This window comes from Mobula hypostoma, chromosome 6 (assembly GCF_963921235.1).
Source record: "Mobula hypostoma chromosome 6, sMobHyp1.1, whole genome shotgun sequence".
Taxonomy (NCBI): domain Eukaryota; kingdom Metazoa; phylum Chordata; class Chondrichthyes; order Myliobatiformes; family Myliobatidae; genus Mobula; species Mobula hypostoma.
The window spans coordinates 28,084,794-28,102,565 of record NC_086102.1 but is presented as its reverse complement, the minus strand read 5'-3'; the positions used below and the strand labels follow the sequence as shown (position 1 = coordinate 28,102,565).

General features: G+C 42.3%; 1 protein-coding gene across 1 annotated transcript in view; it reads right to left on the bottom strand.

Annotated features, from left to right (window-relative positions):
- paxbp1 (PAX3 and PAX7 binding protein 1) overlaps window positions 1-17,540 on the bottom strand; it is a 62,512-nt gene extending 44,972 nt beyond the window's left edge. Inside the window, exons 1-2 of the mRNA XM_063050468.1 lie at window positions 16,966-17,540; window positions 396-521 (exon numbers count right to left, since the gene is read on the bottom strand). Coding sequence (XP_062906538.1) covers window positions 396-521; window positions 16,966-17,449 — 610 coding nt within the window. The 5' untranslated portion in view covers window positions 17,450-17,540. The remainder of the gene's footprint in view (window positions 1-395; window positions 522-16,965) is intronic.
- Window positions 17,541-17,772: the final 232 nt, after the last annotated feature.

Here is a 17,772-nt window from a genome sequence, read left to right as displayed (position 1 = left end):
TCAAGTTGAGAAGATGCATGACCAGAAATCATTGTAATTATTCACCAAGCAAAAAAACTCCTCACTGATCATCAAAATTATGATGGAATGTGATTTGGTGTGTGTTCAGAGTCAGACATTATTGTCTAGGATGAGATAAAGTTTATTAAGGGCATGGGAAACAAGCCAAAGGGACATTGATACTGTTATTAGAAAACATGGATTTGGAAAAAGTAAGAATTTCTCTCAGAATACCTACTTTTTCTGGAATACACTGGGTTTAAATAGATCCAACAAGTAAAATTTCATGATTTGTGGTTTGCAGAAGCAACCAAATTAACATATACGAATCTGTTGTGCTCCAATACTAGCTAAAGAATTATAAAACTCATAACATCTATAATGTTACTACTTACTTGAACCCTGAGAGTTCCCTTCAGTTTTTGCCAGGGATTTTTCCAGATCCTCCTTGTACTCTTTCTTGAGTTTATTTACTATCTTTTTACTGTAATTTGATTTCTTCACTTTAAAGACCTCTTCTTCTGTTGAAGGAAATAAAACATAAAACATGAATTGGCAATTTACAAACATCAATTCTCCAAATGGAAAACATACTAATTTTAGAGTTTGACCTTTTTAAAAAAAATTAATTTTCATAATCCAACGATGACAAGCAAAAACAAAACAAAATCAAAGAACAAGGTGTGACTTTCTATTGATACAAGACCAGTGTCAGACACAAAACAAATGATGCACTTTAAACAGAGATTTGAATTTTATAGCTACATTAGCCACTCTCCCAAAGCGTTTAGTAAGGCATGACATTTTTTCCTTGAAGACCACATTCGATATAATGCAGAACACGCTTTTCTGATACTAATTTGAAACTTTGCACCTTTAAAATAAGAAATGGACAAAAAATACTGGAAATGCCAAGAAATATTTAAGGAGAAAAATTTTTAAATATTAGGAAATGCCTTTTGCTTCAAACCTCTGCTTGCAAACTACTGACTGGCTTTCTGAATAGTTCTAAAATATTCTGGTTGTATTTTAGATTTCTGGTCTGCATAATTTTGCCTTTTCTAATAGTTAAACACTGGATTGTATTAGCGCATAAATTTATTCAATGTATTAACTTTTTCCTTGTTATAAAAATTCTAATGTTACACACAATCTGTTTCCTGTCATGTTTGCTTTTAATAATTTTCTTAAATTATGCCAATAATTCTACTGTTGAAGATCTAAGGTTTAAAATAGAAGGTATTAGGAACATTCAATAAAGCTTAGACTATTTGATGAAAGAACTACTCAGTGTTTCAGATTTGTTAAAAGATAAATATTACCAATGGTAAAGAGATTTAAACAAGCACAAAGGCAGGCATAAAGGTATGAGAGGTGCCATGAGAAGGGAGGTTTGAAAGGGATGCAAGCTCTATTAGAAGGTAATAGCAAGAATGATTAAATCAATAGCAGAGTGCCCATGGCGCAGATTTCTTACCTCATTGGATAAGTAATCCAGATATTTGAACTAACATGAAAAATGTCCACAGAAAGGAGAAAATTTAATTAAAGAATTGTACTAACCGTAGTTATCAAATTATGACTAATTAAATTTCCATCACATTGTTAACTAAAGTACTTGGTGGGAAATAAAGCACCCATTCTTGAGAGCTCTTTGTTATTTAAAAAAATGAATTACTACGAGGTTTAGAACTTCAGGAGAATTACATACAGTCATAATCTTTAACATTAAATTCATATCCATTCTTACTTATTTAAAAAGTCAAAGTTCAAAGTAAAATTTACTATCAGAGTACAATCATGTCACCGCCTGCAACCCTGAGATTCCTTTTCTGCAGGCATACTTAGCAAATCTATAAAACAGTAACTGTAATTAGGATCTGTAACAGAAAACATCAGGAACTGTAAAGATTTAATGAGAACAGAACTTAACAGAAGCAACATTACATAACTAAATTGTAGTAACCTAAAAGCCGTAACACAGGCCCACATGAATGCCAAACAATAAAAGCTACATTGTAAGAATATATTTTAATAATCAAAGAACTAATGGATCAGATTAAATCTCTATTTTTGTTACAATGTTATGAATCAGAGTAGATAACTAAACAGCTAAACATGAGGTAATCTCTTAATGACTGCAGGGCCCAGCACCTGAATACAAAAGACATCTGCCAAAATGCTGGGTGAATAATCTGCAGTTACCTCCTTCCAAGATCCCCCATATCAAATGAATCAGTGAGTCATTAAATACAGTACTCCAAATGTACTATCAGGAAATGGCTATGACCACAAAAAATAAGGACTTCAGAACTACCTTCAACTTTGCCAAGCTGTTCTTGTACAAATACAACACTGGTATTTATTGAAAAATACAGAAAGTTTCCTCAACATATCTGGGAGACAAAATAAAACAAGGTTAATCTTGCAGAAAGTACAGGTGCTCAGCTAAATCAACTATTCAGTTGATTTACCAGTGAGGTGGATTCCTCATTGTCAGCAGCAAACATACTAAATGATTAGTGGTAGAAATGAATTCTTTCACAGGGAAATTAGTCTGAGTGGGGAAAGAGATGAGGAAAAGACTGATGATGCATTTTCTATATTTGCTTTGGATGTGGAAGGGACAAGGATATTGATGGATGAGGGGAGTGATGGTCACATTTCAACAGGAATATTGAGTGGGGAAATAAGTGGACAAATATCCGGCAAATGGAGTACAATATGGGAAAATGCAAAGCTGTCAATTTTGGCAAGAAGCACATTATCTAAATTGTGAATGATTACAGCAATCTGATATACAGTGCATTCTATGTATCCTGATACATGACAACTATAGGCTAGAACGCATGTATAGAAAGTAATTAAGAAAGCTAATGGTTTACCATCAATTATTGCTAGGAGAAATAAACATATAAGTAGTGAAATTATGCCTCAGGAGATAAGGCATCGGTAAAATCACATCTAAGTACTGGGAAGTTTCAAATTAGACCTTAAATTGTTCAGAGAAGTTACAACATTTCAAATTTAAGAGTGAGGGGATTTAACTGAACATTAAATGCTGAGCCGCCTTGATAAAGTGGATGCAGAGAGACTACATCCCTCAGCCACAAGTAGAGGACCTTTCTTTAAAAAAAAGGGGTCATCCATTTAAGACAGATGAGGCATTTTTGGTTATTCAGAGGGTTGTGAACCTGTGGAACACTCCTTCATAAATGGCAATGGAAGTACAGTCTTTGTATGTTTTTGTAATAGGTGAAAAATTACAGCAGATAAAAGGGAATGGACAGTTGAAATTGCAATCAGATCAGTATGATTTAACGAAATTGCTGAGAAATCTCGGGGCTCAGAGTGACCTAATTCTGCTCCTAATTAAAGTATGGTGTGGATCTCCTCAGCATTGGAGAAGTCCATCAAATGTATCAATGGTAGAGTTGAAGAAGTAAACAAAGGCACTGGTTCTGGGTTGGACAGAAAGAGGCAGGGATAGAAATGCCGACTGCAGTGTTTTGTTCAATCCTCAGCTGAAGGAAATGGAAGACATTAAGTTTATTTAAAACAGAAATTGGCAGGTTTCTGGCTATTTACAGAATCAAGGGATATGGGAATAGTTCAGCAAAATAGCATTGAGATAGATCAACTATGATCTTGACAAATAGTGGAGCAGAAATCAAGGACCAAATAGCATAATACTCCCATTTTTTTCTATGAACAATTATTCATTTCAAGGTACGCAATGGGGAAGAAACGAGGAAGGCTTAGTTGTGGAAGCACCATACTTCTCTGTTAACAATAGATATAATGACAAGCTACCCTCTACGATCACTTTTGATGAAGTGTCTCCAGTCACTTACAATTTTTTTTTGTAATTTTTTTTATTGAGGTTCATCAAACAAAACTTTCCATAAGATGTATTTCAGATACTGTACATATATGATATATCATATGATATCATAGTCATATTTGTCACAAATCTCCACATAATATTTATCTGAGGTACTTACAGAAAGGAGAGGAAAGAACAATCAAAAGAAGAAAATTATGTAAAAAGTAAGGAGTGATCTTTTTTTTTACAACATATTCATTGACTTGTGAGAATAAAATCAGGCCTACAAGGTATTACGTAGTTAAACCATTTTTCCCAGTATGAATGAAATTGTTCCAACTTATGATTAACAGATGCGGTTATCTTCTCCATTTTGTAAATGTCCATTGTAATTTCCATCCATACATTTAAAGTTGGGCTCTCCTGTGATAGCCATTTCCTGATAAGGGTCTTTTTACCAGCCACTAGTAGTATGTTCATTAAATATTTATCTTTTCAACCATCCTTGAGGTATATACCCAAAATATATGGGTCTTACTTTCTAAGGGTATTTCACATTCAAAGATGTCTTGTAGGGCATTGTGTATCCCACTCAAATAGTCTTTGATAATGGGGCATTCCCAGAAAATATGATAATGATTTGCATTTTGATTTCCACCATTTCTCCAGCAAACAGGGAGGTTACTATCATAATGGGATTTTTGAGAGGGTGTAATAAAATATCTTATCAAGTTTTTCTACCAGAACTCCCTCCATTTCTGTGAACTGGTACACTTCCATTGATACCTCCATTTTATTGTCCATTCTTCCTCAGATATTATCCCTCCTTCCTTCTCCCATTTTGTTTTAATGTATGAAGTCGAACGTGTTTTAAGATTTGACAAACCCTTATACACACTTGAAATTATTCTACTACCGTTGTCTGAATTATACGCTTTTCTAAATAGTTCTATCAAACATGTACTTGCCCTTGGTTACATTTTTAACTATCCTATTAACATACTGTCGCATCTGTAAATATCGATAAGTCTTGCTTTTCTAATAAGGGTTTCTCTTTGAGCATTTCAAAACTGAACAGTGTTCCTTCTTTCAATATTGCAAATAGCTGTTATTCCTTTAGCTGTCCAGTCCTTAAATCTAGCATCTAGTTTGTTCAGCATAAAATCCGAGTCATATGCACACCATTTAAGAATTGCAATGTCTCTCTCTAGTTTATATTCTTTTATAATAGTTTTCCATATTTTAAGGGTCCATTTCACCCATGGGTTATCAATAGTATTTATGTAACTTTGTAGGTCGTTATCAGCCAAAATTGCCTGTATGGGGATGGAAAGTACCCGCTCCTCAATGTTTTTCCATTGAGCGTCATATGATGGGTTGCACCAGCATATCACAGCTCTCAACTGTGCTGCAAAATAATAATCTCTAAGAGAAGGTAGGCCCCATCCCCCCTTTTCCTTGGCTAATTGCGAAGTTTTGAGATGAATTCTAGGCCTTTTACCTTGCCATATACATCTTGATAGCATCTTGTTCCATTCATTGAATTGATTTTGGTTAATCTCTATTGGTAGGGTCTGGAAGAGATAAAGTAGTCTGGGCAGTATATTCATTTTAATAGATTCAATCCTTGAACTGAGACCAAGAAAAGGAATTAGGTTCCATCTTTGTTATATCTTAATTTTATTTTATATATAGGCTGATAATTGCATTCTGATAATATTGTCAGCTCTTTTGGCATAATGATGCCCAAATATTTGACAGACTGTTTGCCATGCCCAAGGGTATCTACTTTCAATTTCTCTTGGTGGGCTATAGTTATATGAAAGTAGTTGGGTTTTAACTATGTTGATCTTGCACCCTGATAATTAGCCATATTGTTCAAGGGATTGCAAAGAGTATGTTACAATCACATACAATCTAAAGCAAGATTCTTGTTTCAGTCTCTTAGGGGTCCCTACTTCAGAGGCTGCCATTACATTGGAATAGATAAAGGTATGGAAGACAGGAGTCAATATCACAACAGAAAACATACATATCTAATTCCAGAATAATATGGCTGCTATGATATTGCAATTTATTTCTGTCATCTACTCCACTACAATGAGGCAATCATTTTTATTTGAAAAGTATACTTCTCTATCTCAAAGCAATTAAGGTTTTATTCTCAAAATGAACTGCAGAGCATTATGAACTTTAATGTTTCACAAAGCATGGAGCATCACCAGCAGCTGCCACGCCAATGTGATATATCAGAATCAGATTTATTATTGATATAGGACATGAAAGTAGTTTTGTGACAGCAAGACATGAAAATGTATAAATTACAAAAAAAAATGCAAAAGAAAGGAATAATGAGGTCATTTACATGGAACGTTCAAAAATATGAAGGTGGAAGAAAAGCTGTTCCTGAGTCATTGAGTTTCTGTCTTCAGGCTCCTATACCGCCTTCCCTAATGGTAGTAATGAGAAGAGGTCATGTCCCAAAAGATGAGCATTCTTAATAATATGTTGCTTTCTTGAGACACAACTTCTTGAAGATGTCCTCAATGGGGTGGGGGAGGGTCACGTCCACATTAGAGCTGGCTGAATCTATTAACCTCCACAGCTAGTTGTATTGGAGCTTCCATAAAAGGTCATGATGCAACCAGTCGCGATGCTCTCCACACACAGCCATAGAAATTTGTAAGTGTTAATGGTGATGTACCAACTCTCCTCAAACTCATAATGAAGTACAGCCAAGGGGCTGCCTTCTTTGTGATCGCATCAATGTGGTGAACCCAGGAAATACCCTCTGAGGTGTTGACACCCAAGAACTTCAAGTTCAAGTTTATTGTCATTTAACTGTATAGTGCCAAAAAAGACAATATCCTCCAGACACAGGTGCACAACACAGTACTTATAACTCAACATACAACAAAGTAATATCACCACAAATAATAAGGTACATATACATAAGGTACTGACACTTGATGAGACCTGGGTACTGGCAGGGAGCTCAGTAGTCTTGTGGCTTGTGGGGGGGGGGGGGGGAAGCTATTTCCAATCCTAACAGTTCTTGTCCTCCTGCCTTGGGGAGGAAAGAGATTACTAGACAGATAGGAAGGATCACTGACAATGCTAAGGGCATTGTGTACACTCCTGAAAATTATCTCTAATGGGTGGAAGAGACACCCCAATAATCCCCTTGCAATGCTTTATAGGGACTTGCAGTAAGATGTCTTTCAATTCCCATACCAGTCGGTGATATAGCTGGTTAGGACACTCTCAATAGTACTCCTGTAAAAAAAATGCTCAAAATGGGGGTGGGGGTGGGGGAGGGCAGCCTCACTCACCTCAATCTTCACTTGTAGCTACACACACACAAAATGGTGGAGGAACTCAGCAAGCTAGACAGCATCTATAGAAAACAGTCAACGTTTTGGGCTGAGATCCTCCAGCATTTTGTGTGTGTTGATGGATTTCCAGCATCTACAGGTTTTCTCTGTGATTGGTTCACATGAAGCTGCTCACCTTTTCCACCATTGACCTCTCAATGAGGACGGATGTGTGTCCTGACTACCTATTCCTTAAACCTACAACTAGTTCCTTGCCATAGAAAAGCAGCATCCATCAAAGATCCTCACCACCCAGGCTATGCTCATTTCTCTCGGCTGGCATCAGGTAGTAGGTACAAGTGTCTCAGGACTTGGACCACCAGGTTCAAGAATAGTTACTACCACTCAACCATCAGGCTCTTGAACAAAAGGGGATAACTACACTCATTCTACCTCAGGTGTACCCACAACTGATGGTCTCACTTTAAGGACTCTATCTTGTTATTTCATGCTGTTATTTATATCTGCATTTGCAGAGTTTGTTGTCCATTGATCCTGTTTACAGGTACTGTTCTATGGATGTGCCCACACAAGAAACATAGAAACATAGAAAATAGGTGCAGGAGTAGGCCATTCAGCCCTTCGAGCCTGCACCGCCATTTATTATGATCATGGCTGATCATCCAACTCAGAACCCCGCCCCAGCCTTCCCTCCATACCCCCTGACCCCTGTAGCCACAAGGGCCATATCTAACTCCCTCTTAAACATAGCCAATGAACTGGCCTCAACAGTTTGCTGTGGCAGAGAATTCCACAGATTCACCACTCTCTGTGTGAAGAAGTTTTTCCTAATCTCGGTCCTAAAAGGCTTCCCCTCTATCCTCAAACTGTGACCCCTCGTTCTGGACTTCCCCAACATCGGGAACAATCTTCCTGCATCTAGCCTGTCCAATCCCTTTAGGATCTTATACGTTTCAATCAGATCCCCCCTCAATCTTCTAAATTGCAACGAGTACAAGCCCAGTTCATCCAGTCTTTCTTCATATGAAAGTCCTGCCATCCCAGGAATCAATCTGGTGAACCTTCTTTGTACTCCCTCTATGGCAAAGATGTCTTTCCTCAGATTAGGGGACCAAAACTGCACACAATACTCCAGGTGTGGACTCACCAAGGCCTTGTACAACTGCAGTAGTACCTCCCTGCTCCTGTACTCGAATCCTCTCGCTATGAATGCCAGCATACCATTCGCCTTTTTCACCGCCTGCTGTACCTGCATGCCCACTTTCAATGACTGGTGTATAATGACACCCAGGTCTCGTTGCACCTCCCCTTTTCCTAATCGGCCACCATTCAGATAATAATCTGTTTTCCTATTTTTGCCACCAAAGTGGATAACTTCACATTTATCCACATTAAATTGCATCTGCCATGAGTTTGCCCACTCACCCAACCTATCCAAGTCACCCTGCATCCTCTTAGCATCCTCCTCACTGCTAACACTGCCACCCAGCTTCGTGTCATCCGCAAACTTGGAGATGCTGCATTTAATTCCCTCATCCAAGTCATTAATATATATTGTAAACAACTGGGGTCCCAGCACTGAGCCTTGCGGTACCCCACTAGTCACCGCCTGCCATTCTGAAAAGGTCCCGTTTATTCCCACTCTTTGCTTCCTGTCTGCTAACCAATTCTCCATCCACATCAATACCATACCCCCAATACCGTGTGCTTTAAGCTTGCACACTAATCTCCTGTGTGGGACCTTGTCAAAAGCCTTTTGAAAATCCAAATATACCACATCCACTGGTTCTCCCCTATCCACTCTACTAGTTACATCCTCAAAAAATTCTATGAGCTTCGTCAGACACGATTTTCCTTTCACAAATCCATGCTGACTTTGTCCGATGATTTCACCGCTTTCCAAATGTGCTGTTATCACATCCTTGATAACTGACTCCAGCAGTTTCCCCACCACCGACGTTAGGCTAACCGGTCTATAATTTCCCGGTTTCTCTCTCCCTCCTTTTTTAAAAAGTGGGGTTACATTAGCCACCCTCCAATCCTCAGGAACTAGTCCAGAATCTAACGAGTTTTGAAAAATTATCACGAATGCATCCACTATTTCTTGGGCTAAGAAGAATGTTAAGGTTGTTTGTAGTGACATGTACGTGCCCTGATAATAATGTACTTTGGTCTTCTTGTCAATGATCCCGAGGATGATGTTGTGACACCACTCATCCTGTAAGTCTCATTGCCATCTGAGAATTTTACCAATTTAACAGTGGTGTCATCAGCGAATTTACGGATGCCTTTTGAGTTGTACTTAGCCACACAATCATGAGCGTAGAGGGAGTAGGACAGTTGGCTAAGCACGCGTCCCTGTGGTGTGCTATGTTGACAGTCAGCGAGGAGATGCTGTTGCTGATACTTTTGGACTAAATGTGGAAAGCGGCCAGTGAGTAAGTGGGCCAGTGAAGGAGTGGCGCTTTGAGGCTTTGACTTGAGAGATTCTGGCAGTTTTGGCAGTTGGTCTGTGTAATCAAGTCAATCAAGATTTGAATAGATCAGCAGAAAGCTGTTGATTAGACAATCAAGATTTGAATAGCTCAGACTCAACAGAAAGCAGCTGATTGGGCAGTCGAGGTCAGGTGACTAAGCATTTTGAAAAGCTCAAACACATAAATAAAGGGTAGCTCAAGCGGAGCGGCCTGTGGAAAACGGCTAGTGAGTGAGTGGGCCAGTGAAGGAGTGGAGCTTTGAGGCTTTGACGAGAAGAGGCGGAGGACAAGTTTGCTCGCAGTTAGTCTTTACAATGCCTCCTGAGACGGTGATGTGCCTCTCATTTGAGATGTGGCAGTCTTGGGGGAACGCCCCTCTCCTGCAGAGTCACATCTGCCAGAAGTGCATATGGCTGGGCGATCTGGAAGACCATGTGAGGAATCTGGAGCAGCAGCTGGATGACCTTCGACTCATAAGGGAGAATGAGGCAGTCAGAGATGAGAGCTACAGGGAGGTAGTCACACCGAGGCTGTCGGAAGCAGGTCGTTGAGTGACAGTCAGAGGGGGGAAAGCGAAGGTGAGCAGACAGGTAATGCAGAGCACCCTTGTAGCCATTCCCCTGAATAAGTTTACCGTCCTGGATACTGTTGGAGGGGACGACCGACCAGGTGTGAGCCACCGTGGCAAGGCTTCTGGCACTAAGTCTGACCCGGTGGGGCAGAGAAGAGGACAGCTGTCGTCATTGGAGACTCTGTAGTCAGGGGAGCAGACAGATTTTGTGGACGTGAGAAGGATACCCGCATGGTTTGTTGCCTCCCGGGTGCCAAGGTCTGGGATGTCTCTGACAGGGTGCACGACATCCTGGTACGAAAGGGGAAGCAACCAGAAGTCGTGATACATGTTGGTACCAACGACATAGGCAGGAAGAGGGATGAGGTCCTGAAGTGTGAGTTTCAGGACCTAGGCAGAAGGCTGAAGAACAGGACCTCAAGGGTGGCGTTCTCAGGATTGCTGCCAGTGCTACGTGACAGTGATGGTAAGAATTGGAGGAGATGGCAGTTGAATGTGTGGCTGAGGAGTTGGTGCAGGGAGCAGGGTTTTAGAGTTTTGGATCATTTGGATCTCTTCTGGGGAAGGTGGGACCTGTACAGATTGGTTGGGTTGCACCTGAACCCCAGGGGGCGCAACATCCTTGCAGGTAGGTTTGCGAGCATGGAACGGGAGGGTTTAAACTAATTTGCAAGGGGGGTGGGACCCGGAGCGATAGAGCAGTGAAAGAAGTGCATGGAGTAAAGCCAGAGGGAGGCTTTGAGGAAAGAGAAGCAGAATAAATGGTGTAAAGGTAGTAAGGCAGAAGGGATGAAGTGTGTGTACCTCAGTGCAAGAAGCATCAGGAACAAAGGTGATGAACTGAGAGCTTGGATACATACATGGAATTATGATGTAGTGGCCATTACAGAGACATGGCTGGCACCAGGGCAGGAATGGATTCTCAATATTCCCGGATTTCAGTGTTTTAAAAGGGATAGAGAAGGGGGAAAAAGGGGAGGAGGGGTGGCATTACTGGTCAGGGATATTATTACAGCTACAGAAAGGGTGGGTAATGTAGCAGGATCCTCTTTTGAGTCAGTATGGGTGGAAGTCAGGAACAGGAAGGGAGCAGTTACTCTATTGGGGGTATTCTATAGGCCCCCTGGTCGCAGCAGAGATACAGGGAAGCAGATTGGGAGGCAGATTTTGGAAAGGTGCAAAAATAACAGGATTGTTATCATGGGTGACTTTAACTTCCCTAATATTGATTGGCACCTGATTAGTTCCAAGGGTTTAAATGGGGCAGAGTTTGTTAAGTGTGTCCAGGACGGATTCCTGTCACAGTATGTGGACAGGCCGACCAGGGGGAATGCCATACTGGATCTAGTACTAGGTAATGAACCAGGTCAGGCCACAGATCTCTCAGTGGGTGAGCATCTGGGGGACAGTGACCACTGCTCCCTGGCCTTTAGCATTATCATGTTAAAGGATAGAATCAGAGAGGACAGGAAAATTTTTAATTGGGGAAGGGAAAATTATGAGGCTGTAAGACTAGAACTTGCGGGTATGAATTGGGATGATGTTTTTGCAGGGAAATGTACTATGGACATGTGGTCGATTTTAGGGATCTCTTGCACGATGTTAAGGATAAAATTGTCCAGGTGAGGAAGATAAAGAATGGTAGGGTGAAGGAACCATGGGTGACAAGTGAGGTGGAAAATCTAGTCAGGTGGAAGGAGGCAGCATACATGAGGTTTAGGAAGCAAGGATCAGATGGGTCTATTGAGGAATATAGGGAAGCAAGAAAGGAGCTTAAGAAAGGGCTGAGAAGAGCAAGAAGGGGGGATGAGAAGGCCTTGGCGAGTAGAGTAAAGGAAAATCCCAAGGCATTCTTCAATTATGTGAAGAATGGAAGGATGACAGGAGTGAAGGTAGGACCAATTAGAGATAAAGGTGGGAAGATGTGACTGGAGGCTGTGGAAGTGAGTGAGGTCCTCAATGAATACTTCTCTTCAGTATTCACCAATAAGAAAGTACTTGATGATGGTGTGGACAATATAAGTGAGGTTGATGTTCTGGAGCATGTTGATATTAAGGGAGAGATGGTGTTGGAGTTGTTAAAATACATTAGGACGGATAAGTCCCCGGGGCCTGACGGAATATTCCCCAGGCTGCTCCAGGAGGTGACGGAAGAGATTGCTGAGCCTCTGGCTAGGATCTTTATGTCCTCGTTGTCCACGGGCATGGTACCAGAGGACTGGAGGGAGGTGAATGTTGTCCCCTTGTTCAAAAAAGGAAGTAGGGATAGTCCGTGTAATTACAGACCAGTGAGCCTTGCGTCTGTGGTGGGAAAGCTGTTGGAAAAGATTCTAAGAGATAGGATCTAAGGGCATTTAGAGAATCATGGTCTGATCAGGGACAGTCAGCATGGCTTTGTGAAGGGCAGATCGTGTCTAACAAGCCTGATAGAGTTCTTTGAGGAGGTGACCAGGCACATAGATGAGGGTAGTGCAGTGGATGAGATCTATATGGATTTTAGAAGGCATTTGTCAAGGTTCCACACGGTAGGCTTATTCAGAAAGTCAGAAGGCATGGCATCTAGGGAAGTTTGGCCAGGTGGATTCAAAATTGGCTTGCCTGCAGAAGGCAGAGGGTCGTGGTGGAGGGAGTACATTCAGATTGGAGGATTGTGACTAGTGGTGTCCCACAAGGATCTGTTCTGGGACCTCTACTTTTCGTGATTTTTTTATTAACGACCTGGATGTGGGGGTAGAGGGGTGGGTTGGCAGGTTTGCAGATGACACAAAGGTTGGTGGTGTTGTAGATAGTGTAGAGGATTGTCAAAGGTTGCAGAGAGACATTGATAGGATGCAGAAGTGGGCTGAGAAGTGGCAGTTGGAGTTCAACCCGGAGAAGTGTGAGTTGGTACACTTTGGAAGGACAAACTCCAAGGCAGGGTACAAAGTAAATGGCAGGATACTTGGTAGTGTGGAGGAGCAGAGGGATCTGGGGGTACATGTCCACAGATCCCTGAAAGTTGCCTCACAGGTGGATAGGGTAGTTAAGAAAGCTTATGGGGTGTTAGTTTTCATAAGTCGAGGGATAGAGTTTAAGAATCGCGATGTAATGATGCAGCTCTATAAAACTCTGGTTAGGCCACACTTGGAGTACTGTGTCCAGTTCTGGTCGCCTCACTATAGGAAGGATGTGGAAGCATTGGAAAGGGTACAAAGGAGATTTACCAGGATGCTGCCTGGTTTAGAGAGTATGCATTATGATCAGAGATTAAGGGAGCTAGAGCTTTACTCTTTGGAGAGGAGGAGGATGACAGGAGACATGATAGAGGTGTACAAGATAATAAGAGGAATAGATAGAGTGGATAGCCAGTGCCTCTTCCCCAGGGCACCACTGCTCAATACAAGAGGACATGGCTTTAAGCTAAGCGGTAGGAAGTTCAAGGGGGATATTAGAGGAAGGTTTTTTCATTCAGAGAGTGGTTGGTGTGTGGAATGCACTACCTGAGTCAGTGGTGGAGGCAGATACACTAGCGAAGTTTAAGAGACTACTGGACAGGTATATGGAGGAATTGAAGGTGGGGGGTTATATGGGAGGCAGGGTTTGAGGGTCGGCACAGCATGTGGGCCGAAGGGCCTGTAATGTGCTGTACTATTCTATGTTCTATGATACAGGTTTCCCCCACCATCCGAAGGTAGAGCGTTCCTATGAAACGGTTCGTAAGCCGGAACGTCGTAAAGCGAAGAAGTAATTCCCATTCATATATATGGGAAAAATTTGTGAGTGTTCGCAGACCCAAAAATAACCTACCAAATCATGCCAAATAACACAAAACCTAAAATATCAGTAACATATAGTAAAAGCAGGAATGATATAAATACACAGCCTATATAAAGTAGAAATACTTTTCTATAATCATTGCCTGTACTGTTCACTGCAGCAAATATCTCACGCAGGCGCTCTCAGCAAAAACACGGTGCAAGCGCTCTCTAGTAACCTTTAAGCTATGAGGCCAGCCAGCCAAATCATATCAAATAACACAAAAATACACATCCGATATAAAGTAGAAATAATGTATCACTTACGGGAATCCAGAAGACATCGAGTACACTGATGATGGTGTGTTAGGCTGAGTCGGAGGTTGGGGTGGTGCAGTGGCCCCCACCCTCCGGGCCGCTGACCAATACCGATCCGCAAAGCATTCCGGGATGCAGCAGGTAGCCGGGACGCACCCAGCACACCTTTAAGAAAAAAGCCGAAATAAACAAGCTAATTAATTAGGTGCCGCCCGACACGTAAATGTGGGCCCAGATCAGAGGCAATTGCCGATTGCGTCGCCTCTGATCTGGGCCGACATTTACGTGTCGGGCGGCACCTAATTAATTAGCTTGTTTATTTCGGCTTTTTTCTTAAAGATGTGCTGGATGCCTCCCAGCTACAGCTGCATTCTCCGTGGCCCGGGGGTTGGGGTGGTTTGTTTCCATGAGGGCAGGCAGGTCATCTTCTTCTATGTCTGCCTGCCTCAATGTCGAAGGTCGAGGTTCGTCGTCTGCTGTGGCTGATGTGGAAGGCTTGCTTGACTGCTTGGCCTCGCACATTTTTCTATCACATAGTTCTTTGTAAGGACTCAAACCATCTTGCAAATTTGCCCTAAACCAACATACCCTTTCAAAATTAAAGTCATACTTTATCATTGCAGTGAAAATCTCACGCAGTTGCTTCACGTTCAGTTCCTGGATAACTTCACTTTCGGTCCGTTCGCTACTGCATTCGGTTTCGATTGTTATCCTTTCCTCTTCCAATTGCATCAGCTCTTCATCTATCAGTTCTTGGTCATGGGATGCCAAAACCTCTTCAACATCATCTTTGTCAACTTCCACAAGCCAAACTCACTTTGTCCTTACTTTGTTCACCACAATCGAAACACTTAATTATGTCTAGTTTTACGCCAAGTGTAACACCCTTGCGAGCTCTTTTAGGCTTTACCAATACCTTAGAACTCATCTTGCAAACGGCTGCTCACAGGCACGTGATTAAGCAATGCCGGCGAAAATGCAATTCCGAATCTGGTGGGGGAGTGGCTGCTCGGGGCGTGCGCTGCTTTTTTTCGTAACAATGAAAGCACCTTCTGTTAGCGAAAACAGGTAACTAATGTAGGTCTTTCGTAACAGTGAGGTTTTGTAAATCGAACGTTTGAAAAGTGGGAGACACCTGTATGTGCCCTGAAAATACAGTTGACTGTTCTTAGCAGACAGAAATAAAACAAAACTGTAATTTTATCAGGTTAAACTCTCTCACTCCTGGCACTTTGTTTTCCTTTGCAGCTGCAGCCCGGTTCCAGGAAGACAACAACCTTTTACTTGAGAAGCTCAGCCTCAGATTGTTGCCTCCAGCCAGCTGACCCAAATTACAGAGCGGCTGGCTTTAGGACATCAAGCATGTTACCCGAGAAGCCTTGGTGAGATATTAATTTTTGATCTTGTGATATCCTAAAACTTGTACACCTCCTAGGGAAACGGCTAGACAAAGATCTGGCAGACACCAAAATTGCATTAATCTTTGAACCCAGCGATGAGCGGTGCTAAATCATACGTATTTTGATAGTGTTACTGTCATTCTTCTCAATCTGTGGAAGCTCTGATCACAATGAGAAAGTCAGAAAGACTGGGGTGTGAAGTTAAGGTTGCATATGTAAGCCACATTTATGTAATTTATGAATTTATGTAAGCCACATCTCTGTTCAATTAGGGCAGTCTTCTTAGCCTTCTCAGTCAAGGCACCTGTGTATGCAGAATAATTTGCTGACATGTAGCATGTCTGCATTCACAATGAATGGAATTGTCCATCATGTGTAACCACAATCTGCTCATGAGTGGGATCTCTGCAGATATCCTGCTGTCCACCTCTTCAATAAAGCACCAACATTATTGAATCAATTGTCTTTCTTTTCAAGATGAAATTTTAAGGAGAAACCCAAGCAATTCTTGTAGAGTGATGCAACAAAATGCAAAGTGAAGTACCAGTTGAAGACTTTAACTTACACATAATATCAGGGAAAATGGAAGAACATTCTGTGTGAGATACCATGTAAACTGAGACAGTAAATCAGAAAGAATATTTCAACTGTTGTGAAGCTACTGACCTGGAGGTAATAGAAAACTAAAATCATCCAGTAACAAGATGTGCATTGGGTTGAATAATGGAAATTTAACAGTAACAATAAGAAGCTAGGGAACTTTGAACGAACTTACAAATCATTTTTTAACCGAAAATATGTAGAGTATACTCATTTATAGTATATATGTTTTTGAGATGATTTGGAGTAACATAAGAGTAAAGCTTTCTAAATGTGCCAAGTATTTAGAGTATAACAAACTCTAACATTTAATGATCATCTCAAACTTCACTTGCTACTAGCTTCCAAAACCCTTAGCGAGTTACAGACCAAATTATCTTGCAACATATTGTGCTGTGCCATTAACACCTGCAGAACCTTAAAAGCAAAAGGACTAGTTTGAATAGGTAGATCCCAATCTTCTTGACTACTTGAGTAGGAATTGTAAAATTTTGTTATAGCCACTTCTTACAAGATCCATATTATGGATAGATATAATATTCCACATATGTGCAATGAAACTAAACTGGCCTAGGTGATGAACTGCACTACAGGTTTCAGTCAAGAATCTGTAACCGTTAAGTACAGTACTATATTTACAATGCCTTGCAAACCCCTCATGGCTGTCAATCGGAGCTCCAGGACTGAATACGGGGAATGCTCACCTTCTTCTTCATCTTGGAAGCTGAGTAATGCCGCCCGCGGCACCTCCTTTTCTCGGTTTCTTTTCTTGTCCTTGCCGGGAAGTTTGGCAGCACCGGGGGCGGGCGCAGTTTTGGCGAGGCCGAGGCCTGACGCGGCTTTGAAAGGGTCGAGGAGCGGCGCGGTTTTGACAAGACCGACGCCAGCCACAGGTTTGGGGGCGACTAGGCCCTGTAGGGGTTGGGCAGGATCTAGGCCCGGCGAGAACTTGACAGGGCCGAGCACCGGGGCGCAGAGGACCGGTTTGGGGAGTAGCGGTAGGCCAACGCCAGGTTCGCAGATACCCAGGTTTGGCGGCGGCTCGCCACTCTTCTCGTGGCTGTTGTTGATGAGCGCGGCCTCGGCTCCCCCGCTGACTTGGGCCGGTTCCTGGCTTGGCCCATCCTCCCGCTCTTCCTCTTCAGAATCGTTCCGCCGTCTGAAGTTTCTGCGTGATTTCTTAAACATTGTCGCGGTGAAATGAAGGGCTGCGACTAGGCAGCGATGCAGCCTCAAGAAGCCGGCGGAGGGGCCGAGTCCCAACCACGGCGCCCCCTGGAGTCCGGGCCGAGTCCCAACCACAGCGACCCCTGGAGTCCGGGCTGAGTCCCAACTACAGCGCCACCCGCCCCCCCCAACGCCCCCGGAGTCCCAACCACAGCGCCCCCTGGAGTCTGGGCTGAGTCCCAACTACAGCGCCACCCCCCCCCCAACGCCCCCGGAGTCCCAACCACAGCGCCCCCTGGAGTCTGCGCCGAGTCCCAACCACAGCGCCACCACCCCCCCCGCCC